The sequence below is a fragment of the Lissotriton helveticus genome, chromosome 10, assembly GCF_964261635.1.
Source record: "Lissotriton helveticus chromosome 10, aLisHel1.1, whole genome shotgun sequence".
Classification (NCBI taxonomy): domain Eukaryota; kingdom Metazoa; phylum Chordata; class Amphibia; order Caudata; family Salamandridae; genus Lissotriton; species Lissotriton helveticus.
In genome coordinates, this window is record NC_136071.1 from 1,126,599,448 (window position 1) to 1,126,627,263 (window position 27,816).

Sequence of the window (27,816 nt, forward strand, 5' to 3'; positions counted from 1 at the left end):
GCAATCAAAAAGGACACTGACACTGCAAGGTCCTTAGCTACTCTCCAATATAAGAAGCGGCCCTTTCGGGGAGCACGAGGTAGAGGTGGAGGCTCCTCTACTTTTCATGCATCAGGCCTGTATCGCTCATACAATACCTACAGTGATAACCGGCAGAGAGGTTCATACCAAAACCAAAATTGTCAGTCTTCCTCCAGGCCATACCAGAGGAAAACAAATTATAGAGGTGGTGCAAACAACAAAAAACAGGGACAGTTTCAGTTCCTTTCGTCTGCCGACTGCGCATCTTGGAGGTCGCATCTCAAAATTCTTTTACAAATGGTCCGACATCACCTCCGACCAATGGGTCCTGGACGTTGTCTCCAAAGGCCATACCCTGGAGTTCACAACATTTCCTCCCACTCGTCCACCTTCGGTGCCACCCTCTCCTCACCTCAAAGAACTTTTGGCCCAGGTGAAATTAATGATCCAGAAAGGAGCCATCGAGATAGTACCGCTAGGTCAACGCGGCAAGGGGTTCTATTCCCGCTTTTTCTTAGTAAAGAAAAAGTCAGGAGAATGGCGTCCGATTTTGGATTTGCGGGCCCTAAACAAATTCATCCTTTCCAAAACTTTTCAAATGTTAACTCTGCTCCAAATCCTAAATTACCTCAATCCAGGGGAATTCTTCTCAACAATAGACCTCCAGGACGCATACTTCCATGTGCCAATTCACCCCAGACACAGGAAGTATCTGCGCTTCACAGTCGGACACCTGCACTTCCAATTCAAGGTCCTACCATTCGGCCTCCGTTCAGCACCGAGGGTCTTTACCAAGATCATGGCCCCGGTAGCTGCCTTTCTACGCCTGCAAGGCATTCAATTCTATCCATACCTGGACGATTGTCTCATAAAAGCTCTAAATCTTCAACTGGCAATCCAGCATACACAGTCTTGCCTCTCCCTGTTTCGAGACTTGGGTCTTTCCATCAATTGCCAGAAGTCACACTTTCGCCCATCTCAGCGGCGAGATTTTCTAGGAGCCTTGCTAGATTCTCATCTGGGAATGGTCTTTGTCTCCCAGGAACGACAAGACCGTATGCTCAAGTTGGTACGATCGCTCCAGTCAAAACTGTACGTTTCAGTCCGGATGTTGAAATCATTCCTCGGCATGGCCTCTTCTGCAATACAGTTGATCCCTCACTGCAGACTACAAATGAGGGTCATCCAAGAAGAGTTGGACAAGCAGTGGAAACAGATCTCAGGATCTTTCAACGACAGGATCCTTCTCACGCCCCGCATCTTCCGGGCTCTGGAGTGGTGGGCTCATCCTCCAAACATCTCAAAGGGTCGGTCTTTTCAAGACACTACTCCAACTCTAACACTTAAGACCGATGCATCCCTGGAGGGTTGGGGTGCACATATTGAAGGCCTATCAGTACAGGGAAAATGGACTGCGGTCCAGCGCACTTGGCACATAAACCGCCTGGAGCTTCTGGCGATCTTCCTTGCCCTAAAGTCTTTTCAAAGGATTGTTCAAGGTCAATCTCTGCTGGTGAGGACAGACAACACCACCAGCATGCATTACCTGAACAAACAGGGCGGCACCAGGTCCCTTTTGCTTTCCCAACAAGCACAGGAGATCTGGAACTGGGCGATTTGTCATCAAATTCATCTCACAGCCATCCATGTGCCGGGTGTTTCCAATGTTCTGGCAGATTCCCTCAGCAGATCGTTCTCGGACAATCACGAGTGGGAACTCAATCAACCAACTCTCGAGTTCATCTTCCGCCAGTGGGGCCAGCCGCAAATTGATCTTTTTGCGACTATCACCAACAGGAATTGCCAACGCTTTGCAAGTCTTCATCCCCATAGAGAGTTGAGCGGAAATGCATTTTCGATCAGCTGGTTGAACGCATTCAGCTACGCTTTTCCTCCGCTTCCTCTGATTCCACGCTTACTACACAGAATGAGGCTTCAACCCTGCCACATCATCCTGATTGCACCCAAATGGCCGGGCCCCCATGGTTCTCGGATCTGCTCTTGTTCTCCCAGAACGAGCCAATTCCACTTCATCCACTGCCTCACCTCCTCACAATGCAGCAGGGCCAGATTTGCCATCCGGATCCGGCATACCTCCAACTCCATGCCTGGAACCTCAACACCATGAATTTGCGCGTCTAGCCATCGACGCTGACTGTAGGGAAATGTTGGCGCACGCCCGTGCCCCTTCCACCATTAAAACCTATCAGTTGAAGTGGAAGCGTTTCTGTGTCTGGTGTCACACCAAAGCCTTGGATCCGATGACCGCCAAACCTGAACAAATCCTGCCTTTCTTCCTATCCCTTGCAAAGTCAGGACTTTCCCACTCCACTCTAAAAGTCTTTTTAGCGGCTCTCTCCCGCTTCCGCCATGATGGTTCGACTTCACTGTATTCATCTAGAATCATCCAACAATTTTTCAAAGGTCTCTTCCGTATGTTTCCACCCATTCGGCGTCCTCCGCCTGCTTGGCGCTTGAATCTGGTTTTGTCTCAGCTCCTCCTACCTCCGTTTGAACCCATCCACTCAGCAAGCTTAAAATTCCTCACGCGGAAATTTGCCCTATTACTAGCCTTGACATCATCTAGGCGTGTCAGTGACATTCAGGCATTCACGATTCAGCCTCCTTTTCTTCAGTTTTCAAAAGACACTGTCACATTACGTACTAATCCAACATTTATTCCGAAAGTTCCCAGTGATTTCCATCTCAACGAACCAATCGTTTTGAGGACTTTCTTTCCTAATCCACAAACTCCTGCGGAACGTTCATTACATTCCCTGGATGTGAAACGTTGCCTTAAATTTTACATTCAGCGCACTGCATCCATCAGGAAATCTGATCAACTGTTCGTGGCCTACGGCCCTATCTGCAAAGGACAACCTGTTACCAAACAAACTATTACTAGGTGGATTTCCTCCACCATTACTTTTTGTCATCAACGGGCTGGCAAGCCTCTTCCAGCTTCAGTACGTGCTCATTCCACTAGAGCTGTGTCGGCCTCTACTGCCCTCTTTGCGGGGGTACCTCCGGGGCACATTTGCAGGGCTGCTACGTGGTCGAGCAGCCATACTTTTACGAAGCACTACTGCCTGCAGTCGACAGACGCCGCTGATGCAGCAGTCGGACAAGCGGTTCTGTGGAATCTTTTCCAGTAAAGGTGAGCCTCTGTTGCTACCCGCCTCCAGTCATAAAGGTTTTTCCTATTATATATATATATATATATATATATATATATATATATATATATATATATATATTTATTATACGTTTCAATTTACTGTTACCTTTATGACTTATTTGGTGTTTAATGCTTTCTATTCTTATTCAAGCATGTGAATCTATGAAAGACACCCCTAATACTGGAGAAGAACATAAGTTACTTACCTGTAAACTGTGGTTCTCCAGTATTGGTGTCTTTCATAGATTCACATGCGACCCTCCCATTCTCCCCTCAGAGGCTCTCTTCTCCTCAGGCACTTTTTGTTACTCTGTGCTGCGAAAATCTGAGGTCTTGAGCTTCTGAGGAGAAGGTTCTAGAGGGAACTGTAGCCTGATTGGCTGGAATATGGACCAAGACATAATGACATGGATATGTTACTAAGTTTAGTTTCTCCCTTAGGCTTTCTATGGGCCTATTCAGTTCTATGGTGCTTTTGAGTTTATTGTATTTTATATATATATATATTTTATGTGTATATGTATTGTATAATTTTACTTATGTATACATATATTACTGCTATTTTATGTACCGTGGGACTCCCACTTCGACGACGGGGAATATTCAAGCATGTGAATCTATGAAAGACACCAATACTGGAGAACCACAGTTTACAGGTAAGTAACTTATGTTCTTCTCCAACCTGTATTGAATTCATCTGCCGCTTGTCTGGCCCACAAGACATTATAAAAGATTTTTTAAAATGTACCCTCAAGTCTAACTTATCCATAAAATCTGTAAAATTTAAAACCAGGGTACGGAGTGAGTTAGGTGTTCGTCCCAATAGCACTGCATCATCTGCATACAGAAGAGCAGGTACCGGTTTACCATTTATTAGCGGGACGTCAGGGGTTGATTTTTCAAGGCACTTACTCAGGCCATTAATATAGGTTATGAAGAGCAAGGGTGCTAAAACGCACCCCTGCCTAACTCCTCTACCTATATTAATTGTTCCTGATAATTCTCCACCCATACCTATTCTCACTCTGGATTTTGAATCAGTATGTAAAAAAGCTAAAAAGTGAACCAGGGCAGTATCCAGACCATACTCTAATAAAATAGACCAAAGTTTGGACCTATTAACAAAATCAAAAGCTGAAGACAGGTCCATAAACGCTAAATAAATAGGAACCGACCGTGCAATATTATATTTATCAATAATTAATTTCAAGTTGAGCCATTGTTCAACTGTACCAACCCCATTTCTAAATCCTAATTGGCATGGGGACAGAATCCCACTATCTTCTATCCATGTAGGAAGCCTGTTATTGATAACACGCCCCAAAATTTTTAGAGAATTATCTAACAATGATATGGGCCTATAATTCATGGGGTCAGACCTGTCTCCTTTCTTATATATGGGGACTATTATACTAGTACCCCAGGTTTCCGGCATTTTGGCTTTAGGCAGACTATTAAAAACATTCACCAGTATAGGAGCCATAGACCCGGTTGCCATTTAATAAGCTCTATGGGTAGCCCATCTGGACCCAGGGCTTTATTTCCCAGACTCTGGGCGATAGCTTCTTCCACTTCTCCCAAATTAAAATTTAAATTATTTAATGCCTCAAAATCATGTATCTCCTCACTATTCTCACTATTCAGTGAAGAGGCACACATTTTAGAGAAGTGGCATTCCCAAGTTTCGCTGGAGATGGTACAGCTAACCGGGGTAAGTTGTTGACCCATATTTCGGAGTTCTTTAACTGCAGGCCAGAATAATTTACTTAACTTCCCTTCCGCAGTTTCATCCAGGGTCTCCCAACGTTCGCCCAAAAGTGTGGCTCTCCGTTTCTCTACAGCTAGTTTATAAATTTTCCTTGCTGCACTCACATTCGCATTAATTCTAGGAATCTCTGTGAGGACCTTACGTAAATTCCTATTCGCCACAGACCAGTTGTTATCAAACCACCTAGGTTCTTTTGGGCTTAGGCCTGCTGGTACAGATAACAAGGTTCTAACTGTAGAACATATTCTACTAAAACAGGAAATAATAACCTGGCCATCAGTGGTGGAATCTAAGCAACAATCTATTGAAGTCTGTTCTTCCATAACCAACGACTTTGTGATTCCAACTTTGTCTATCCTTTTCCATCTCAGCCTTAGTTTATCTGTGGTTACACTTATATCTCTTGCTCCTTGTGTCACACAGAAAACAGGTCGGGGGTCTAACCTCATAGTTACTGATACTGGGTTATGATCCCCAAAGTCTGCAACTAAAACATCTGTTGCTATTATACGGTCTGCCATACATGGGGAAACAAAGATAAAATCAATAATAGAGCTACTAACCCGACCTCTGTGCATAGGTACTTGCTGTAGTGAGATCTTATGACCAGAGTCCATAATATTTGACAGAATATGCCCATCTAACAGACTTTGCAATTCTTGTCCCCTTTGGTTTGCCGGATCCCCCTTCCCTTGTTTTTCTTGCCAATTATTATTTGGTAGCTGGGCATTGAAATTGTCATGCTTTGGGATTCCCCTACGCTGTCCCTTTAAGAAACCCGGTATGTAAGGAACCAGGAAACAGGGAACTACGCTTCACGTTCCAGCGTCAAGCTTCCCTTGTTTCCGGTTCCGTTCTATTCTTGTTTCCAGACTTGTTGTTCCTGACTGTGTTTTGCTGTTGTCAGCTGTAAAGCGCTTTGCGCCCCCTCCTGCATCAACTGTGTTGTGGGCTTGCTTACGCTTTAATTTATGCAGCGTCTTGCTGCTTCAGGCGTACTTTTCTGTGTGCCTATTCACTTCTCCCTTTCTCCGGTGCCTCGCCCGGCGGCCGGGCTTTGCTCCGCCATCCGGCCGGGCACTGCTACGTGGAGAACGTGTACCCCGCTCACCTCTCCCCTTCTCCTTGTGCCTCGCCCGGCGGCCGGGCTTTGCTCCGCCATCCGGCCGGGCACGGCTCCGTGGAGAACTTGTTCTCTGAACACCTTCAAGCACTCTGACACTTCGTTCCACCCGGCGGCCGGGCTTTGCTCCGCCATCCGGTGGGACTAGTTTTTCCTTTCCCAGTATTTCTTTTTCTACGCCTGACGGCCGGGTTTGTGCTCCGCTGTCCGGTGTAGTGTATTCCCGAATTTCCTTTACTTAGTTAGCCAGATAGGTTTCTCCCTATTTTTTCCTGTCCCCGTTCTGTCCCCTCCATACCTGCAAGGTCCCTGTTTCCAGGATCTTCCTCAATACTTTCAGTTATTCTGGAAACCCCGTCCTTGGTATTTCGTGGCACTCTTGCGTGGATCAGGGTGGGTGCCTCTATTCCTCACTACAGGGAATCACGGTAAGAGCGCTCATGCGCTACCAGTCTTTTGTACCTTATCTTTGATACTTGTGAATAGATGGTATAGATGTCGTTTGGTTCTCATAGATGGTGGTAATTCATAAAGACATAATCAGAAGAGACGAATGGAAGGTTCTTCTGTGTACCAGACAGTATTGAAGGGGTCTTCAAAGGCAGTTCCAATATAGTCGAAGTAAGAAGGATTGATGAAAGCATTATCAAACATACAACATCTAGTCCATAGTACTCATTCCAATAACTGTGTCATTCTTATCATAGCTCCAGACGCTGTATCTTATTTCCACCTTCATCTGCTAAATCAGCGACATATTAAGAACAAGGGGTACGTGATATGTTTATGTACAGGCATACTTAATATTACATTTATTGGAGCAGAGCTAGAGTGTTTTGTTTACTCTTGTCATTTCAGCCTACCTGTTTTCCTGTTATCTTCATTGAAGCACCCCATATTCACTACTGGAGATTGCCATCAGCCAACATTGTCTTCCCCCTTCTTTCCTTGTTTTGTTTCCCTGTTTTCCCCTGGCGTGTCTCTCGTACTCTAGTGCTTGATAGAGTCGGAAGACCGCAGGGGAAGGCTGCGGACTTCTCTTCGGATTCCTGACGCTCCTGCGGAACCAGCCTGCAATCCTTACAGAAATCACCACCTAAAATAATTTCAAGTCCTTCACTTTTGCCCCGACTATCCTCTAGGTTGGAGATAAATTTAGTAAGCGCTAGGAAATTCCTGTTTGGGATCGAGATAAAATCATTATTATAAAAGTTTATCAGAACAAAAGCAGCCTGCAGTGTATATTCAATAACTTGAATGTTAGCATTCCCTGTGTTAATAATCCTTTGTTTCCCCCCAGCCAGAATGCTAAAACCGACAAACAGTCCTCCAACAGCGCGGCCAAAATGCGATTTACGAGCCGCTCTATTATAACAATGAAACCCAATAACATTCAAATCATAGGGTGCCCAAGTTTCTTGAAACATTATTATGTCATAACCTGAGATTAGGTCGACCCAGTCTTTGTCCGCCAATCTAGGTTCCATACCCGCTACATTCCAACTAAGTATTTTTAGATCACAAGTATTATTCAGCTTGACTTCTACTGGTAATGTTAATATTGATTTACCCAATTGCATATGTTGGGCTGGAACTATGCCTTTATTCTTTAATGAGACATCATCTTCTTTCAATTGGTCTGTGTATTTCTCCATTTCTCCCAAATTACATGATGGGGGGTACTCTAATCTTTCCCTTAGATCTGAAGACAGATGTAATTGTTCCCCATTTCCCCAATCCTTCACTATATCTAGAGGGGAAAGTCAGTCCACTCCCTCCATGCCTCCTAAGGCTACATAGCGGTTATAGACAGGTAGAAAACCATCGTCCCGGTATCGAGATGGGACCCTAGAATTATTAATTGGTGCCATTACAGGTCTGGGATAGAAATAAGTCAGTTCACGGGGCATGATACCGTTGGTGCCATTCTCTAGGGGCCAGTTTAAGATGTATCTGACTGCCCTACGATCTCTAAAATTAATTACAATAATATCGCCAGTTAGATCTTTTTTTCTGTGTCCCAGCCAAGGGAGGCGCCTTACATTTAGGATCTCACCATTTAAATTTAGGGGACGTGGGCGATTTTGTCTAAGCCAAAACATGGCTTTATTTTTTAAGTGGTGGTAGTCTTCTCTCTTACCCTCCTCTAATGAGGGGACTCCCGTGAGAACCACACCGAGCGGAACTGCGTCCGGTGGCAGTTCTACTCTGTGCCTTTTGGACTTCATTACACTTTCAGCATTTTGGGGGTCTTTCAGATTTTGTACTTTTACTGAGTGATCAGGTTTCCCTTCAGTCTGACCCTCTTTATCCTTGCTTTCAAGATTTTGGCGTGGTGTTTTGGGAGGCAGTGGTTTCAAAGGTTTTGATTTGATTTGGCTTTTTAATTTCACTTCCTTTAAGGCAGGAGGATTTAAAGATACTGATGTAGACTTTGGTTTCCCCCAATCATTTGTTCTAATGTCCCCAACTGAAGTTCAATTTTTTTTAATAATGGTAGTGTAAAAGGCTCTTAATAACTGTTCAATACTACCCAGCAAGTCATTACTAGATTCTTTTTCCACTGGACAGTGTGGAGGAGTGATTATGGTAGGTAACACTATTGTATTTGAGGGAGGATTATTAGGAGTGCCAGACTCAGATCTAGTATTCTTGCTTCTATGTTGACCACTTTTCTTCTTTCTCCTTTTTGGTGGGGGGCCTTGTTGTCGGGAACGCTTGGGGGTTTTAAAATTTCCCCTTTGAGCAGTCTTCACTATTGGTGAAATCTCCACTATTGGTGGCAGTATATCTTCTGGAACTTCTGCCTCTGGTGTTAAAAAAGAGCAAAAGTAATGGAGTACTGTCGTTACTCGGACTATCGGGACCCTCGCTTTCAATATGAATCGCGGTGGGTGGCGAAGTTGCTAACTGTATCAATCCCAAAGACGAGCGTTTATTTTTGATAAGCTCAACAGAGCTACGCCGTTCAGCTCGTCGCTCAGCTAGGGTGATGTCTTTTTCAATTCTAGAGGAAACATTTATAATATAATCATCTAGCGTACCTCTATTTACCCCTGTGGATTTCCCCTTAGGGACATGCAAAGCCATAATGTGTGCAATATAATTATACTGGAGTTACACAAACGAAAGTAAGGACCCAAGTCGCAAACAGCTATATGGCAAGTAATCAATTTGTTGTTTACCTACTAATGTGAATCATTAATAGTCCTGGTCATCGAGTAGAAGTCAAGGGGGATGGCCCAGTCCAGTCTCCTCCGGCCTCTGAGGGCCACAGAGGGCCCACCCTTCGCCCGGCTCGCCCCGCGCGCGGCCCGCGATGCGCGGCATAGGTGGTGATTTTATACACCTGCTCTGGGCGTTGCGGGCGGATGACACCATGCCCCAACGCCTTCTGGGCAATGTAGTCTCTCTTGGGTGCAACACGCACGGGCTCACAAGTGCACGCGTTTCCCGCGGAGCTGGAAACGCGAGAGGTAGGTAGAAAGTACGTGGATACGGCAAACTCCACCAGTCCGTATGCCCCAAAGCCGCTCCTGCTTCCAAAAGGCCAAAATCCGCTCAAAGGTCTGGGGAGTATTCAAAGGCAAGAAATCTGCTGTTAGATACAGAATCCCCCAGGAAGAGTGTTACTGATGGAAGTAACTTGTTCGTTGTGTATATTTCTCAGTAAAAATGATTGAAGCCTAAATAGAAAAGTAAGAAACATATGTTCATATTCTGAGCAGAGTGTAATATAAATAACGATACTGAGGTTTAATATGTCCTTCCTATTTCTATCTTTGTAAAGTATCTGCCTAAAGCCAACTCTTGTTATTAATTTGCCCTTATCGATGACTGAAAAAGCTGTTTATTTTCTTGCTTATTTGAGTCTTTTAACCTGTTTTCCTACAGAATCAGAATGGGTAATAAGTACACCTCTCTGGCCTTGTGAAAGAATGGAGGTCCTGAATAGACATAACCTGCTTTGCAGGATCGCACATCAGTTAATAGAGAAGAGTTTATATCAACAGACTTTTGATGTTCTGCAACATTTGCCTGGTTTACAAGATGCTACTGGTAAGCATAAAACGCACATCATTTTAACTATAAAGCTTTTGTACATCTATGTATCTGCAACAATTTGTTCAAAATTCTCACTAGATCAAGCAAACCTGAATTGTGCTATGCATACTGTGAATAACATTGGTTAACAAAGATCAAGTCCAAAGTATTCCAAATCTTTTTTTATTTGTTAATCGGACATGATATTTTCTATTGGCTACTAGGCTGTTGATTCTTTTTATAGGTTTACTTTGTTTTCATTCATTTGTTCTTTCATCATAACTCTTTCTCATTCTCAAGTTTGTTAACCCTGCCTTCTCGTGAAGAAGTCAGGACCTGCTTTTACTCCTGTTAATACAGAGCGAGGTGCTGCAGTACTGTGCATGCCCCCATCCCTGCAGAAGAATACATGATCAACAATTACGTTTTTTGCCACCCGTCTTTGTCAAGCACATACTGCTTCTCTTGCACTCAGAAGTTCCATCTGCAGGCCTATTCCATTTATGTTTTGTTTTTATCTTTTTGTGCTGTTTCTTTTACCATCCTCTTTTTACATTTTCTTGGGCAATACGCTTCGGTGAAGCAGTATGCTGTGTGTGCATTGTACCATTAGCTCTTTGCAGCACCTGACTAGCTCTGCCTGAGACTTCTGGGACAGTCATTTGTGCATCCCTGTGCTCTTGGTGCTGGCAGGGTATGTGTGCCACAGGAACTACCTACAAAACAAGGGTGCACTCATTCCAAAAGACTTAGGATCTCATCAGGAAGAGTGATCAGGAAAAAAGTAGGAGGCGTAGCCAGCAGCAAAGGCGTGGCAGGAGGTGTGACCAGCAGCAATGCCGTGAGGCACGGAGGCCGGACTCCCACGCCCGCCATCCATCAAGATCTCCGCATCACATCTGAACGTCAGACCTCCCAACACTTGCAATGCAGCTGCCTCTTTTATGGATTATTGCCACCTTAATCGATGGGTCCCATGAGCGTACATCGACAGCAGATTCCGAGATAGCACCCAGGCTACCCTGAGGCCCATGATAAAGGTAGCAGCCCGCAAATGGGCAGCGGCACCTGCCGGGGTCACAGAAAGGAGCGGTGCAGCGATCGACACTACTGGGGAGTTGCTGGCTGTCCACCTAGGACCATTATATTCAGTCCTTCTCAATTATAGGGACTGGGATGCTCTCCTGCAGGAAGCCCGAAACCGCAAAGAGACGGTGGTGCTGTTGCCCGATTACATGATACAGGTTCAAAAGCAATGCTAATCTTTTGAAAGCTTGAAATATATGATGTGCTTCCCAGCGAGATTTAAAATATTGCACAGAAGCAAGTCCCACTTATTTACAGACCCCTAGCAAGCATGGAACTCGCAAGAGACCCTGGATGCACAAAGAGTACCCTGGCAGGGACCAGAGGTCGCAGGGGAGCAGAAGGATGTAGAGATCAACCGCACAGGCTCCTGGAATGTGGTGCAGCAGCAAAGAGATGATGTATAAAGGTACTATGCTGATGACACCCAAATTTACCTTAAGGTGTCTTCCGCACACATCTCAATCCTCAACACCACTCTCAACCCTATACAAAACTGGATGTCAGCTCATCACCTCATTCTGAATTCTTCCAAAACTGAATTCCTACTTGCCCCAGTAACTTTCATAGATTCCCATGCTTTTGTATCATTCCCCGTTGTCGGAATGGGATTCTCGGTAACAAAATAACATAGCAGTAGGTACAAAAGAGAAAGAAAAAGGCCTAGGCCTCATTCCCTTTTGTAGCATATCCGCCCCTTTTTGTAAAAGAGACCAAAATAGGCATCAGCCAATCAGAAGAGCCTCACCCCATAGTGTGAGAAGTTGGCCTGGTATATGATGTTCACTATTCTAGTGAGCACCTTGCACCAGTCCAAACAACCCTTATGGTGATGGTTGTAAAGTCAACCTTATAGACCAGCTATCCTAGTGGTAGCGTGGACAGAACAGTCTTAGGCTAAAAGACTCTTGAGGGTGTGTAAAGCCAGCTGTTTTACCATATGTAACCCCTTGAATACCAAATGAAAGGACACCACACAGGATATACATAAAATATATATGTATTTATTTACTAACACACTCCTCTGAACTCTTTATGAGATCAGAGCCAACAGCACATTATAAGTTACTTAGTCAGAATACGTTAAGTTGCACAAAATACAGTTAGGCCCTAGGGGCGAAGCAAACCATATACTAAGAAAGTGGTATAAGTACCACGTCACGAGAAAAGGAAAGGCCTAGGGCATCGCTGGGGCTACACTATCTGACTACATAAAATAAATAGGGAGATACCCGTTATGCTGAAAAGGGAATGGGTATATAGTCAACAGAAAACGAAGGCTTCCCTTTTCTTGGTTGTAGATGATGGGTCAGACTACAATTAAGCAGTCCTACTATCCAAGCGTAAAGCTAAGCTTCAGCTGGGAGTATGATCAGGTATAGGGTACACCACACAGTAACAAATTCACACTTAGGCTCTAATCAGTCTGAGTAAGATTCTTATCTCCCGCCCAAATTGAGACGCAATATACAGATACATAGGTAGTCAAGCAAGAGTAATGATCAGATAATAGAGGTTCTGTTACTTAAAATTGAGAAATGTATTGTCACAAGAGATAATATTTGACATTCATTAACATTTTGTAAAAACAAATTATCACATACATTTTATTAAAAAAACATCATGAAGGAAATTATTTTTTAAAAAAGCACAATAACTGTCGACGCGGCGTTTCGGTGAACAGGTTGAACACCTTCAGGACAATGCTTTCTATGGTTAAAAACAGTCTATATAGAAAAACATAAACAAAACATTTTTTGCGTTACTAAGCATATTAATTAAAAATGAACCTCTATATTGTTCTAAATTTTAATCACTCTGATCAAATAACTACGCCATTTATCTAATACATCAAGTGAGAATACACCATCTAAACATCTTTGCTGCAGTCAGAGGGTGCTGTTATACATTGTTTTTACAATAAACAGGATCTTTTAATCCTCCCTCTCTTTAGCTGACCAACGTTTCTCTCTAGGGGTCAGCCTTCTGCTTATGAAAGCAATGGGCTGGTCTTGACCATCTATATTCAGTTGTGAAAGTACAGCTCCCACATCCAACTCGGAAGCATCTGTTTAGACTATGAACTCTTTGGAGTAATCTGGACTTTTCAGAATAGGTGCAGTACACATGGCCTGCTTCAGGTCATCAAATGCCTTTTGACAGCTAACTGTCCACTGAACTTTCTTTGGCATCTTTTTGGAAGTTAAATCATTCAGTGGTGTCACAATGGACCCATAGTTTTTTAACAAACTTCCTGTAGTACCCAGACAGGTCCAAGAAAGCTCTGACCTGTGTCTGGGTGATTGGAGGAGTCCAGTCTCTGATGGTCTGGATCTTGCTCTCCAGTGGTTGAACCTGACCCCCACCTACCAGGTGGCCCAGGTACACAACTTTGCTCTGCCCTATCTAGCACGTAGTGGCCTTGATAGTGAGGCCTGCCTTCTGTAGGGCCTCCAAAACATTCCTCAGGTGGACCAGGTGATCCTCCCAGGTGGAGCTAAAGACAGCAATATCATCTAGATAAGCTGCACAATAGTCATCCAGTCCTGTGAGAACTTGATTCACCACCTTTTGGAAAGTGGCAGGTGCATTCTTCAACCCAAAGGGCATTACCACAAATTGATAATGTCCTCCTGGGCTCAAAAATGCTGTCTTTGGTTTTGCATCCTCAGCTAGTCTGATTTGCCAGTAGCCTGCTGTCAGGTCAAATGTGCTCAAGAACTTGGCAGAATCCAATCTATCAATGAGCTCATCTGCCCTGGGGATGGGATGGGCATCTGTCCTAGTGACAGCATTGAGACCTCTGTAGTCCACACAAAACCTCATCTCTCTGTTACCATCTTGGGTGTGAGGTTTTGGCACCAGGACTACTGGACTGGCCCAAGGGCTCTCTGAGGGCTCATTAACTCCCAGCTCCAACATCGTTTGGACCTCTGTCCTAATGCAGTCCCTGACATGGTCAGATTGCCTGTAGATTTTACTCTTGACAGGCTGACTGTCACCAGTGTCCACCTCATGGGTGCACCAGCTTGTCTGACTTTGGGTCAGGGAAAACAGATGGCTGAAGGACTGAAGAACTTGTCTGAATCCTGTTGCTGATGTTCAGAGAGGCTGTCAGCAAAGACTACACCATCTACTGAACCATCATCAGGGTTCTGAGTAAGCAGGTCTGGGAGAGGGTCACTCTCTTCCTCCTGCCCTTCATCTGTAGCCATGAGCAAGCCCATGTCTGCCCTGTCGACAAATGCTTTAAGTCTGTTGACATGAAGCACCCTGTGGGGGCTTCTGGGAGTCCCAAGGTCCACCAAGTAGGTGACATCTCCCTTCTGTTCAACTATTGTATGGGGTCCAGACCATTTGTCCTGGAGTGCTGCTGGGGCCACTGGCTCCAACACCCACACTTTCTGTCCTGGCTGGTACACAGTCAGCACAGCCTTTTGGTTATGCCAAGCTTTCTGAAGTTCTTGGCTAGCCTCAATGTTTTTGGAAGCCTTCTCCATATACTCAGCCATCCTGGAGCGGAGACCAAGTACATAGTCCACTATGTCATGCTTAGGCTTTTTGAGAGGTAACTCCCATCCTTCCTTCACAAGACATAGGGGTCCCCTTACAGGATGCCCAAACAAAAGCTCAAAAGGGCTGTAGCCAACCCCCTTTTGTGGGACCTCTCTGTAAGCAAACAGAAGGCAGGGTAACAGGATGTCCCATCTTCGCCTCAGCTTTTCGGGAAACCCTTTTATCATCCCTTTGAGGGTCTTGTTGAATCTTTCCACAAGCCCATTGCACTGTGGGCGATAGGGGGTGGTGAACTTATAGTTGACACCACACTCCTTCCACATTGCAGTCAAATATCCTGACATGAAGTTTGCACCTCTGTCAGAGACAACCTCCTTTGGAAACCCCACTCTGGAGAATACTCCAAGTAGGGCCCTTGCCACAACAGGAGCTGTTGTGGTCCTCAGGGGAATAGCTTCTGGATACCTGGTGGCGTGATCCACTACCACCAGTATAAATCTGTGCCCAGATGCTGTATGGGGGTCCATTGGTCCTACAATGTCTATCCCCACTCTCTCAAAGGGTACCTCACCACAGGTAGTTGTATGAGGGGGGCCTTTGTTGTGCCACCAGATTTGCCACTGGCTTGGCAGGTAACACAGGAGCGACAAAACTCCCTGGTATCTTCTGACATGTGGAGCCAGTGAAAGTGAGGGACAATCCTGTCCCAAGTGTCCTGCTAGGGGAATATCATGGGCCAAGGTAAGAAGGAAGCCCCTAAATTGCAGAGGTATAACCAACCTCCCGGAAGCACCAGGCTTGGGGTCTCTAGCCTCTGAATAAAGGAGCCCATCATCCCAATACACTTTATGGGTACCTCGAGCATTCCCAGCAGCCTCAGCAGCAGCTTGCTGTCTGGGGGGGTTCAAGAGAGGAACAATCTAATTGAGACTGCCTCAGATCTGCCCTTGAGGGTCCCCCTGTCCCAAGAAACCCAACCTGATCAAGCTCAATCTCTTCTAGGACAGTTCGCTCTTGGATCTCAGAATCATCCTCCTGGGAGGGCTGATCCTCAACCTGAGGCAGGGGGGAAGGCACTGCCTTAACCCTCTTGCTCTTTCTCTTGGGTAGTGTCTGGTCTATTGTTCAAAGATCCAGCACTTGTTCAGGTAAGCATGTTTTGGCCTGTGACCTGGTCACAGCAAGGACATGTGCTGAAATTCCCAGCATGTCTGCATGGGTCCTATACTCCACCTCAGACCAAACTGAGGTTTCAAGATCATTACCTAACAGACACTCTACTGTGGAGGCAAAAGGCACTTCTCTGCATATGGTGTATGTGGATTTAACAGCAGCGTTTGACTGCGTTGTCCATTCAAGGTTGTGGACAATTATGCTGCAAATGGGAATTGACCCCCCAATAGTCAATTTCCTCCGTGAACTTTACTCAGGGGCAACAGGAAGAGTAAGATTTGGGACTGGAGGCCAACTAACTGATAGCTTTTTGATAGAGAAGGGAGTCAGACAAGGGTGTGTGCTGGCCCCTTTCCTATATACCTTGTACACCAATGGGTTAGAGGTTGCTATGTTAGAGGGTGCAGAAGATCTCCCAGCAGCCGGTCGTCGGCAGATACCAGCCTTATTATACGCCAACGACGCGGTGATCCTTGCCAGAACCCCAGTTCAGCTCCAAAGGGTTCTGAACAAGTACTGCTCGTTTATGGCCAGCTTGAATCTTAGAGTAAACATAAAAAAGACTTACGTGATGCATGCTGGCATAAAGCGTAAAAAAAACAAGAACATTTATGTGGACAAATCCCCCCTTGAACGAACGGAAACATATCCCTATCTAGGGATTCTAATTGACGAGGATTTTAAATGGAGGGAAACCATCAATTCCCGTAAATTGGCTTTTTTAAGGGCCGTTGCTGCACTGAAGGCCTTTGCACTTCGGTTGGGCAAGAGACCCCCGACTGAAATGCTCAAAATATATAATGCAAAATGTCTTAGCATTGCGATCTATGGAGCAGGGGTTTGGGGTGGGGCGAATGTAGACCAGCTCCAAAAAATCGAAAACTCATTTCTAAGGTTTTTGTTGGCAGTCCCAAAAAGCACCACAACATACAGTTGTCATCTTGAACTTGGTTTGGACTATATATCAGATATTATTAAAATCCAACCAGTCATGTTGTGGCAAAGGATTTGGGCAACGGAACAATGTCATCTCACAAGATCAATTGTCCACGACTGCATGAAACTTGACAATATGGGAAAGAGCAGGTGGCTGGTTTATGTTAAGTCATTCCTTACTGACATTGGACTTGCTAGATTTTTCTTTGATCCTCCATCAGTATTGGACCTCTCAAAAAAAGATTTAAAAATAGCCTGTTTGTCGCATTTGTCTCAAATGCGTTTGTTAAACGAGATAGGGAAACCTTCTGTACAGCAATGTCTGTTAATGCAACTTGTTCCTACTATTCAACCATACCTGCAGTACAATTTAAATCATTATAGTCAATTTTTGTTGACCCGTTTTAGGTTTAATGTGTTTCATCATATGATTTCCTTTCCTTCCCAAAATGATTGGTCTACAAATCTCTCCCCCTGCCCCTGTGACTCCATTTCTTTACAATCTACTATTCATGTACTCTTTTTTTTGTAAATTTTATGTCCCACCACGCAGGCGGTGGATAGTACCACTCTTGAAGGTTTTGAAGATGCGTTGGTGTCGTTCAGCCTATTTGGCCTTACAGTTTTTGGAAACTGAACTCATGACAAAATCCATAGTTCACTTTCTTAAATTTTGCATTAGACATCGCACTAATCTCTGATAAATGGTTTAAACTGTTTAACGTTAATATGAACATTGGCAAAAATAGCTTTTAATATTTGAAATTCAAAATGTGATTTTTTTTATGCTTTTACTGGGTTTTATATATGATTATGAAATTGATGTATTTTATGAACTTTTATGGTATTTCAAAAACAATGGAAAACCGCATAAAGACAATTTGATTTGATTTTGATTTGATGTGACACTCTACTGAAAGGTCTGAACTCACAACAACTCTTTTGAGGCCAGTTACCCCTCCCCCGGAGAAGTTAACAACTGCCATAATATTGGAGGTAGTGGCATTGCTAGCGTTGGTCACTAGGTAGGACTCACCTAGAATGATCTGATCAGGGTTCACAAAGTTAGATGTCACCATGGTGACACTGGCACATGTGTTCCTGTAGGCCTGAGCCATCTTGTCATTAATAAAAGGTGTCTGCCTGTACTTGCTCAGATTACTGGGACTTACAATAGAGGACTTTGCTATGTCCCCATCACAGACCAGAACAGCCTGAGTTGGTACTCTGACTAGGCCAGAGCCCACCTCAGTTCCCAGGGTTAACCCTACTATACCCTTTTGCTGGGAACCACCACTAACAGCTGGACTAGGAGGGAACAGTTGCCTTAGGGGCAACGGTGGTTGGTGCTGTGCCCTTCTTGGTGCACTCACTAAACCAGTGAGAGACTGATTTACAGTATCCACACCAGGGCTTCTTTGGACCTTCTTGTTTCTGTTTGTTCTTTTTGGAGCCACCCTCCCCCTATGCCTTTTGGGGGCCTGGTGAAGACTTCTGATCTTTTTGTTTCTGCTCATTACCCTTCTGGTCTGCCTTTTTCTGATCACCCCCCTGGTTCTGGTTTTTCTGCTTAATCCTGGTTCTGACCCATTTGTCTGCCTTCTTTCCCAATTCTTGGGGAGAGGTCAGATCAGAGTCAATCAGGTACTGATGCAATAGCTGGTGTGGACAGTTGCTAAGGATTTGCTATCTCATGATCAAGTTATACAATCCTGTATAGTCCCTAACTTGACTTCCCAATAACCAGCCTTCCAGTGCCTTAGTGGCACAATCAACAAAATCAGTCCAGTCCTGAGTCTGTGTGTTTTGGGTATCTCTGAACAACAACCTATATTGTTCAGTGGTTAGGCCAAACCCATCAATCAGAGCACTCTTCAGGAGAGAGTAGTTGTTAGCATCCCCATCACTAACTGTGAGGAGCTTATCTCTACCTTTTTCAGAAAAGGAGAGCCATAAGATTGCTGCCCACTGACTTTGGGGTACCTGCTGCACTTTGCAGGCCCTCTCCAAAGCAGTTATCCATTTGTGGATGTCCTCCCCTTCTTTGTAGGGGGGCGCAATCTTGCTTAGGTGTCTATTCTCATGGGCCCTATCTTTATCCTTAGGGATGTTGCTGCCACCAGTGGGTTCTAACCCACTCTCTCTATGCTCTCTAGCACGAGCAAGCTTCTCTTTGGCCAAGGCAACTTCTAGTTCTTGCCTCTCAATCCTCAGAGCAGCCTCTCTCATTTTGGCCTCATGTTCCCTTCTCTGAGGGGAGGTCATCCCTCTCTGAGCAGGGCCATGAGAGCCATTTGAAGCCTGAGATTGGAGAGAGACCCTGTAGTGGGATCTTCCTCTTCTCTGCCTCTGGTTAAGCACACTTGGGGGTCTGTATGAGGGCTGCCCATACTGACTCTCATGTATGCTTAAGTTAGCCTGGCTAAGTCTTCTGACCTCAGGATAAGACTCATCCTCTTCCACCCCCTCTTCTTCCTCATCTGCTACTGGAGTATCAGTATTATCATCTGAGGAGGGAAAGACTTCATCTGCACTACCTGTATCACCTGTCTTAGGTGGCTGTTGAGCATCATACTCTTCTAAGAGCTCAACCAGGAACTTGAGGGTAGGGTTGGAACCCTGTTTTAGCCTTCTAGAAGTACACAATTATCTAAATTCTTGGAAGGCTAAGGCTTCATATCTTGAAGCAGTCCTCAAGGGATCTACTTCTTCAGGCAGAGGACCACTGGGGTTCCCTGGCTGAGACATGGTTTCTAGCGAGGTGGGGGTGTTGCACCTACCTACACTATTTGTTTTCCTACAGAACCTTTCTAGGAGTTGTAGTCAGGGTGTGCTAGGCCCAGGCTCTACAACAGCTAAGTTCAGTAGAACTTAAGTACACTAAATCTTGTTTTTATATGTACCTACAGGTACCTATGTGATCTTTCAAATGATATCTCAAGATTAGAAGTGGTAAAACAACAGCAAGCTCTAATCCCAACCGCTGCACACCAATGTGAGAAGTTGGCCTGGTATATGATGTTCACTATTCTAGTGAGCACCTTGCACCAGTCCAAACAACCCTTATGGTGATGGTTGTAAAGTCAACCTTATAGACCAGCTATCCTAGTGGTAGCGTGGACAGAACAGTCTTAGGCTAAAAGACTCTAGAGGGCGTGTAAAGACAGCTGTTTTACCATATGTAACCCCTTGAATACCAAATGAAAGGACACCACACAGGATATATATAAAATATATATGTATTTATTCACTAACACACTCCTCAGAACTCTTTAGGAGATCAGAGGCAACAGCACATAACAAGTTACTTAGTCAGAATACGTTAAGTTGCACAAAATAGTTAGGCCCTAGGGGCGAAGCAAACCATATACTAAGAAAGTGGTATAAGTACCACGTCACGAGAAAAGGAAAGGCCTAGGGAATCGCTGGGGCTACACCATCTAAACATAAGGTTAGGAGTAGGAGGCCCACAGGCGGCACGTGCAGTGTCTTAACACACACGCAAGAGTCAATGTTAAGTCAATGGGAACTTAGAAGCTAGAAAAAGAAGGATTTACGACACTTCCGGTCTAGCTAGACGGAAACAACTAAAAACCTAGACACTTGGATAGTCAATACCCTTGGGAGCACCGAAGTACTCGCGTTACCTCACCCACAGGAAGCGGGTGCATAGGTGTGAAGATGTGTCGGGTTTCGCCTTTGAAGCCTATGGAGCTTGTGAAGAAAGATGCTGCAGGCGACCAGGAGGAAGACATCCGGGTGGATCCAAGGGTGGATCGAGGATGAAGAGGACCTGAAAGCAGAGGGGACTAAGTCTGGGTCACTAGCCAGTGACCGGTTGAAACCAGGAAGTAACCAGGCTACGTCACGGAGCAATTAGGTGTTGTCGTGAAGCTTGTCTCTTCAGCCACGCGGACCAGGAGGCGTCGAGGACGACCAGGTGCTGGAGGCGAGCTGTCCCACGAAGGTTCTCGCAGATGAAGGGGTCGACTGCCGGATTGGAGTCAACAAGCCTTGGCAAAGGCAACCCACGCAGGATTCAAAGAAGGCTTCTGGTGCAGACCAGCAAGGTCTGAGGTGCCTCACCTTTGCAGGGAGGCAAGGGCCAGTCTGGAGCAACCAGACCAGCGAGGTGATTCGAAAGGATTGTCGTCACAGAGGCTACTAGTCAACGGGCCAGCAACCGGACAACGCGTCGAGCAGAACACAAGCAGAAGGGCCCCACGCAGAACTCGTGGAGTGTGGAGGACTGATCTTCGGTGCAGGTGGAGCTCGGATTCGGGGCTTCTCAATCTCCAGTGCACAGCTTCGAGGATACCTCAGGAGCTGCACAGTTAGCAAGTTGCAGGCTTTTCAAGATGTCCGGTCCCACGTGTCTCGTCGCCTCCACGACGTGAAGAGAGGGTCAGAGAGGTCTGGTAGTCTGGGTCTTGTCAGGCTCCGTGCTCGGGTCCCGGCGGGAGCGTTGACAAAGCAAGCCGTTGATTTGCTGGATGGTGCCTGGTTGCCCAGGGTGGTCACTCCTTGGCCACAAGGGAGATTCTTCAGTCTTCAGCTTCAGCAGAATGTCGAAGGTCCAGAGTTTCGTGTCCAGTTTAGATTCCAGGATTAATCTAAAGTCTCAGGACTCAGCTCCTACCTTTATACAACTAAAAGGGGCTGGATTACTTTCTAGGTCCCTCCTATGGGTGGGACCAGGAAGGGGGGTGGTTACACCCCCTTTCCTTTGTCCAGTTTCGTGCCAGAGCTGGGGCTGGAGTGCCCCAGCAACCGGTTTGAACTGGGATATGCATGGAGCACCTAGTTTGCCCCAGGCAGTGTCTCAATCTATTCAGCCCTCCCTGTCCCAATACACAAAGTCTTGTCTGGGGTGGTGCTCGCACCTCTCCAGGCAGGAAAAATATTGTCCAAACCTCCGTGACTGGAAGTACTCCCAGCAGCAGGAAGTCAAACTTGTGTCTGTGGCAGCAGCGTCCATTTTGTGACGCGGGGGCTCTGGTTAACTTTAACCGGGATAGTCAGCAACAACATGTCTTCTCCCTCTAGAAGGGACTACCCCCGTCGCCAGAATTGGCGAGGGGGTAGTATTCCAAAGCGTATGACACCTTACACGACATGTTTAGATAAAGCCAAACCAAAGTTAGCATGTAACCGTGAGGATTATAATGCACTTAAGGGTATATGGTATGGCAATATCATAGAACAGCTATAAGGACATGGTTCCGAAAGCTGCAGACAGGCTCAGCTCATGCTAGAACACCATCTCACACATAACCAAGCACTCTGCCTCCAGGATTGTTAAGACCTGCCATAGGAGTGATTTATAGGTTACTGTGTGTCTATATATAAGGGTAGATATAGGAATACTATACATAAGCAAGGGGTGATTGTGAGAAGTTGGCCTGATATATGATGCTCACTAGTTCTAGTGATCACCTTGTATCAGTCCAAACAACCCTTATGGTGATTGGTTGTAAGTCAACCTTATAGACCAGCTATCCTAATGGTAGCATGGACAAAGCAGTCTTAGGCTAAACTCTTTTGGCATGTGAAGCCAGCTGTTTTACCACAATATAACCCCTTGAATACCAGATGAAAGGACACCAACAGTATATTTATTAATAACAACACCTCTGAACTCTTTATGAGGTCAGAGGGCTAAGCACATGACAATCTCTTCTGAAAAATACGTTAAGTTGCACGAAATTACAATGGTGCACTAGAGGCACGACAAACCATATACTAAGTAAGTGGAATGTGAAAGTCAATAGAAGGAATGGAGCTGTTTAGAGGCTGTAGGATCGTTGGACCACGCTATACTAACACTAGGTAAGTAATAGGAGGCCCACGGAACGCGTGTGCAGAGTATGAACTCACACGCGAGATGCGTAATAAAGTCTATGGACAGTACAGTTCAAGAAAAAGGTGAGTACGGACAATCCTGACTAGTTAGGACTAAAACGACTGTGGAACTGGACACTAGGACAGTTAAACTACCCTTGAGCACCGAAGTGCCCTTGTTACCTCACCCACGGGCCGCGGGTGCATAGGGTCATAGGTGTCAAAGTGCATCGGGTTCTCGCGTTGAAGTCAATGGAGCCTGAAAGAAAAGATGCTGCAGGCGACCAGGAGGAAGATGTCCGGTGCAATCCAAGGGTGGATTGGTGAAGAAGGAGACCTGAAAGCAGAGGGGACAATGTTCACAGTCACTAGCCAGTGACTGGAGTGGAACCAGGAAGGAACCAGATGTCGTCGTTGCGATCAGGTGAAGAGTGGACGCTTGACTCTGCAGCCACGTGGACCAGGAGGTGTCTTCGACGACCAGGATGGAGGCACGAGCTGTTCCACGCAGGCTCTCGCTGTCGGCGGTGTTGGATCCGGAATCGGCGTCAACAGGCCTTGGCAAAGGCAATCCACGTGGTGAAGAGGAAAAGCGTCTGGTGCGGACTAGGAGAGTCCGAGGTGCCCCTCTTTTGGAAGGGAACAAGGGCCAGTCTGGAGCAACCAGACCAGCAGCAAAGATTCAAAGGTTCGTCGTCTAGGAGGCCACTAGCCAGCAGGCAAGTGACCAGACAACGCGTCGAGCAGCAACAAAGCAGAAGGGCCCCGCGCAGATCTCGTGGATGCTGGAGGGCTGATCTTCGGTGCAGGGGCTGCTCGGGGATGAGGCTTCTCAGTCCCCAAAGCACTTGGTCGAGTTTACCTCGGGATTCGTGCTGGAAGCGAAGTGCAGTTTCTTCCAAGATGGCCGGTCTCGTCGCACCCACGGGTCTCAGCTTGGCTGCAGATGTGGGCTGAGGTCGGAGAGGTCTGGGAATCCGGGTCTCGTCGGGCTCTGAAGTCTGGATCCTGGAAGGAAGACGACAAAGGGAAGCCGCTGGACGCTTGATGGTGCCTGCTTGTGCAGGGTGGACACTCCTTGTCCACAAGGGAGATTCTTCAGTCTTCTGTGGGCAGAACGTCGAAGTCCAGAGTTTCTTTTTGTAGAATATGTTCAGGATAATCTGATTTGGAATGGGACCAGCTCCTACCTTTATCCTGCTAAAGGGGGCTGCACTACTGACTAGGTCCCTCCCCTGGGTGGGACCAGGAAGGGGGGTGGTTACACCCCCTATCCTTTGTCCGGCTTCCCGGCAGAGCTGGGGCTGGAGTGCCCCAGCAACTGGTTTGAACCGGTGTATGCACAGGGCACCTTGTGTGCCCCAGGCATGTCTCATTCCTTTCAAGCCTACCCTACCCAATACACAAAATCCTGTCTGGGGTGGTGCTAGCACCTCCCAAGGCAGGAAACCCTTTGTCCAAGCCGCCCTCGCTGGAAGGACTCCCAGCAGCAGGAGGTCAGACTTGTGTCTGTGGTGGCAGCATCCATTTTGTGATGCCAAAGCTCGAGTTAACTTTAACCGGGGTTCTCAGTTACATACACGTCGTGTCCCTCTAGAAGGGTGGAATGCTACCCCCGTCGCCAGAATTGGCGAGGGGGTAGTATTCCAAATCGTATGACACCTTACTCGACATGTTTTGATAATGTTATACCAGAGTTAGCATTTAACCGCGAGGATTATAATGCACTTAAGAGTATATGGTATAGCGTTATCATGAAACAGCTATTAGGACTTGGTTCCGCAAGCTGCAAACTGGCTCAGCTCATGCCAGAGCACCATCCCACATAATTCCAAGCACTCTGCCTTCAGGATTGATAAGGCCTTCCATAGGAGTGACTGATAGGAATATATGTGTCCATTTTAGGTTTAGATATAGGTAACTATATCTAAAGCAAAGGGTGATTACACCACCTTGCCCCAGCTGTTGTGCAGCCAGTTGTGTCTGTTTAGATGGCCAGCCAGGGGTGGCATAATACATGCTTCAGCCCCTGATGGGCCCTGGGTACACCTATGCCCTGGGTACCTATGGTACACTGTACAGGGACTGATAAGGTGGCCCAGTACCAATTGGTAAATGCACCTATGGTACATGGTTGTCAATTTACAGAGAGAACAGCTAGGCTGTGGGTCTGATTAGCAGGCCCACAGCCAGGGAAAGTCGTAAACCAGTGAAGCAAAAAGCAAAAATCTGGGGTGACCATAGGATTGCAGACCCCACTCTCCTACAGTGATTATATGACCTTGCCCCAGCTGAGTGATCAGCCAGTTGTGGCAGTTTGAGTGGCCAGCCAGGGGTGGCATAATACATGCTGCAGCCCCTGGTAGACCTTGGTTACACCTATGCCCTGATTACCTAGGGTACACTTCTACAGGGACTGACAAGGTGAACCAATTCCCAATTGTGGATGTACCTAGAGTACATGGTTTGAATCTAGAGAGAGCACCTGGGCTGTGGGTCTGATTAGCAGGCCCACAGCCACATCTAAGTCGAAAACCAGCAAAGCAAAAGCAAAAAGTGGGGGGTAACCATAGGAAGCAGACCGTACTCTCCTACACATAGAACCCTCCTGAAGGAACCTCAGAGCCTTACATTTTCTACCGCACGTTGTGCTTAGGGAGTCTCCTTTGATCTCTGCTCAATCTCTACACTTTCAGAAGTTTTTCTTCAGGATTGCTCTTCAAAATCGTTAGCTGTCCCTTCCAGGATGTCTGATAAGGAAAAGAAGAAGGCCCTTTTCAAGCCATGTTCCACCTGTGGCAAGAAAAGATTATTTGTTTGAGGATAAGCATAAAGATTGCATCTGCTGCCTCTATCCTGATCATAAGGGTGCAGACTGCAAGATCTGCCGCACCTTTTCAACCAAGACACTCCGGGATCGGGAGGGTAGGCTTCTTACATGGCTCCAGAAGTTGAAGTCCAGAAAAGACACAGTCTCCAGTGACAGTGAGGACTCTTCATCAGCGTCATCGACTAGGTCAGTCAAAAGGGGTAGGGGTTCCCCTTCTCCTTCTGTGGAGCATCCTTCTAAGGCCTCAAAAAAGACCCCAAGGGTCTGAGAGCCAAGGTCCAATCGAATCTCCTCACCATGGTGAAAAGGAGAGGGTTGGACCATCTATGCCTTCTTCGGGTATGAAGACTGATCCAGCCTTCAAAAAACCCTCTTCTCAGTTTTCGGGAAAGTATGACAGAAGTTCCAAGTCGTCGACGATGAATTTGAAGCCTAAGCTTAAAATGGTTCCGTCGACGGGCTCGTCCACGGGACAATCGACGTCGCCAAGATCGTCGACGAGGAAGGAGTCGTCGACGGCAGTAATAGCGCGACGACGACAGCGATGTCGACGAAGATGACGACGGCGACGCGACGACGACAGCGGCGACGAAGTGAAGGCGTGGTGACGACGCCGGTGTCGTCGTTGAGGGCTTTGACGAAAACATTGAGGATGACGACGGCAGGAGCGTCCACGGCATCGACGACGCCCATCTCGTCGCCGAGTGTTCTTTCGTCAGCGAAGCCGACGACGGCAGTATTATCAGCACCAGTATCGACGGTATCGTCGACTATTTTATCGTCGGGGAAAAGATTTACGATTTCTATGACCAGGATTACACCGGACATGACATCTCATAGGAGAGTTACCCCCTTGCCTCCAGCTCTACTTTTAGAGGAGGATGAGGATGAATCCGAGGATGACGATTAGGACTCATATGGTTATGCAAACAGTCCATCCCAGCTTCTGTTTAAATGCCAAGAAACGGATTCTGACGGAGAGTACAACCAGGAATGTGGTTATCATCCTCATTCTGCCCAGCCACAACAGTACTCGAGACAAGACATGGTGTCTGTACCATCCTCTTTCTTGCAGGACCTTCACAACTTGCTGCAGGATTAAAAGTCTAGGGGCCAGATGTAGGTAATTTTATTTTACCGACTCATAAATACCGAATTTTACCGATTCGGTATTTATGAATCGGTAAAATAGAAGTACCGAGATGTAGGTAAATCCAGATGTGGATTTACCGAATCTTTAAAAGTCGGTATTTACCGATTCGGTAAATACTGACCGGTAATGCTCCATTCATTCCTTAGGAATGAATGGGGCAATACCGGTCGGTATTTACCGAATCGGTAAATACCGATTTTGACAAGGGTGCAGGGGGTGTCACTTTGACACCCTCTAGCACCCCCAAAAAAGGTACGGGCCATGTGGCAGGCATACCTGCCCTAAGGGCAGGTTTGCCTGTCATATGGCACAGGTGTGCATGCACACATGTGCATGCACACCTGAATCGGTATTTCACCATCAAATTGAATTTGATGGTAAAATACCGATTTCTTAGGCCTTGTGGGACTCATAAGAGTCCCACCTACATATCAATTTTACCGATTCTGTAAAAATACCGGTCGGTAAATTTACCGACCGGTATATTTACAGAATCGGTAAAATTACCGATTTGCCCCGTTTCTGTCCTCCTACATCTCGGTAGCCAAATACCGGGCGGTAACGGCCGAATTCGGCCGTTACCGACCGGTATTTGGCTACCTACATCTGGCCCTAGATGTTCACAACCTGCTGCTGTTCCAATTGCCCATGCCATGCCTGTCCCTGCGGCTCCAGCAATGGCTGCTCCTGAATTGCCGGCCCAGGTGTCATCTCAGCCACAGACACCGGTTACACAGGAGCCTTCAATACCATTGGACACCCATGATGATTCCTCGGATGAGGATCAACATTTTGATGACAGTACGGATCAAGGTACAGAATGGGATGAATGTCATCCCAGACCCAGCATCTCCATGTCCGGATCCGGTGGACTCCCCGCCAGCGGATATAGGGGGGTTTCATAAGCTGATGGAGAGAGCGGCTGGCAGATTCAAACTATCAATGCCTTCTGTTGCCACCGAATGTTTCTGATATGATTTTAAAGAACCTTATAAGAAGACAACAAGATCTATCCCTATTGTCCAGCATCTTTGGGATGAAGGCCTTAGGGCAATGAAGAATCCAGCGACGGTGGTCCCTGTACTACCGCGCCTCGACAAACATTACAAAGCGCCTGAGGATGGTCCGGCGTCTTTGACGGGACACC

General features: G+C 46.3%; 1 protein-coding gene across 1 annotated transcript in view; it reads left to right on the forward strand.

The window, feature by feature from the left end:
* The window catches only part of TOPAZ1 (testis and ovary specific TOPAZ 1), a 2,142,665-nt gene that overhangs the window by 1,838,200 nt on the left and 276,649 nt on the right, over positions 1–27,816 (forward strand). The window contains exon 17 of the mRNA XM_078663910.1: positions 9,985–10,149. Coding sequence (XP_078520036.1) covers positions 9,985–10,149 — 165 coding nt within the window. The remainder of the gene's footprint in view (positions 1–9,984; positions 10,150–27,816) is intronic.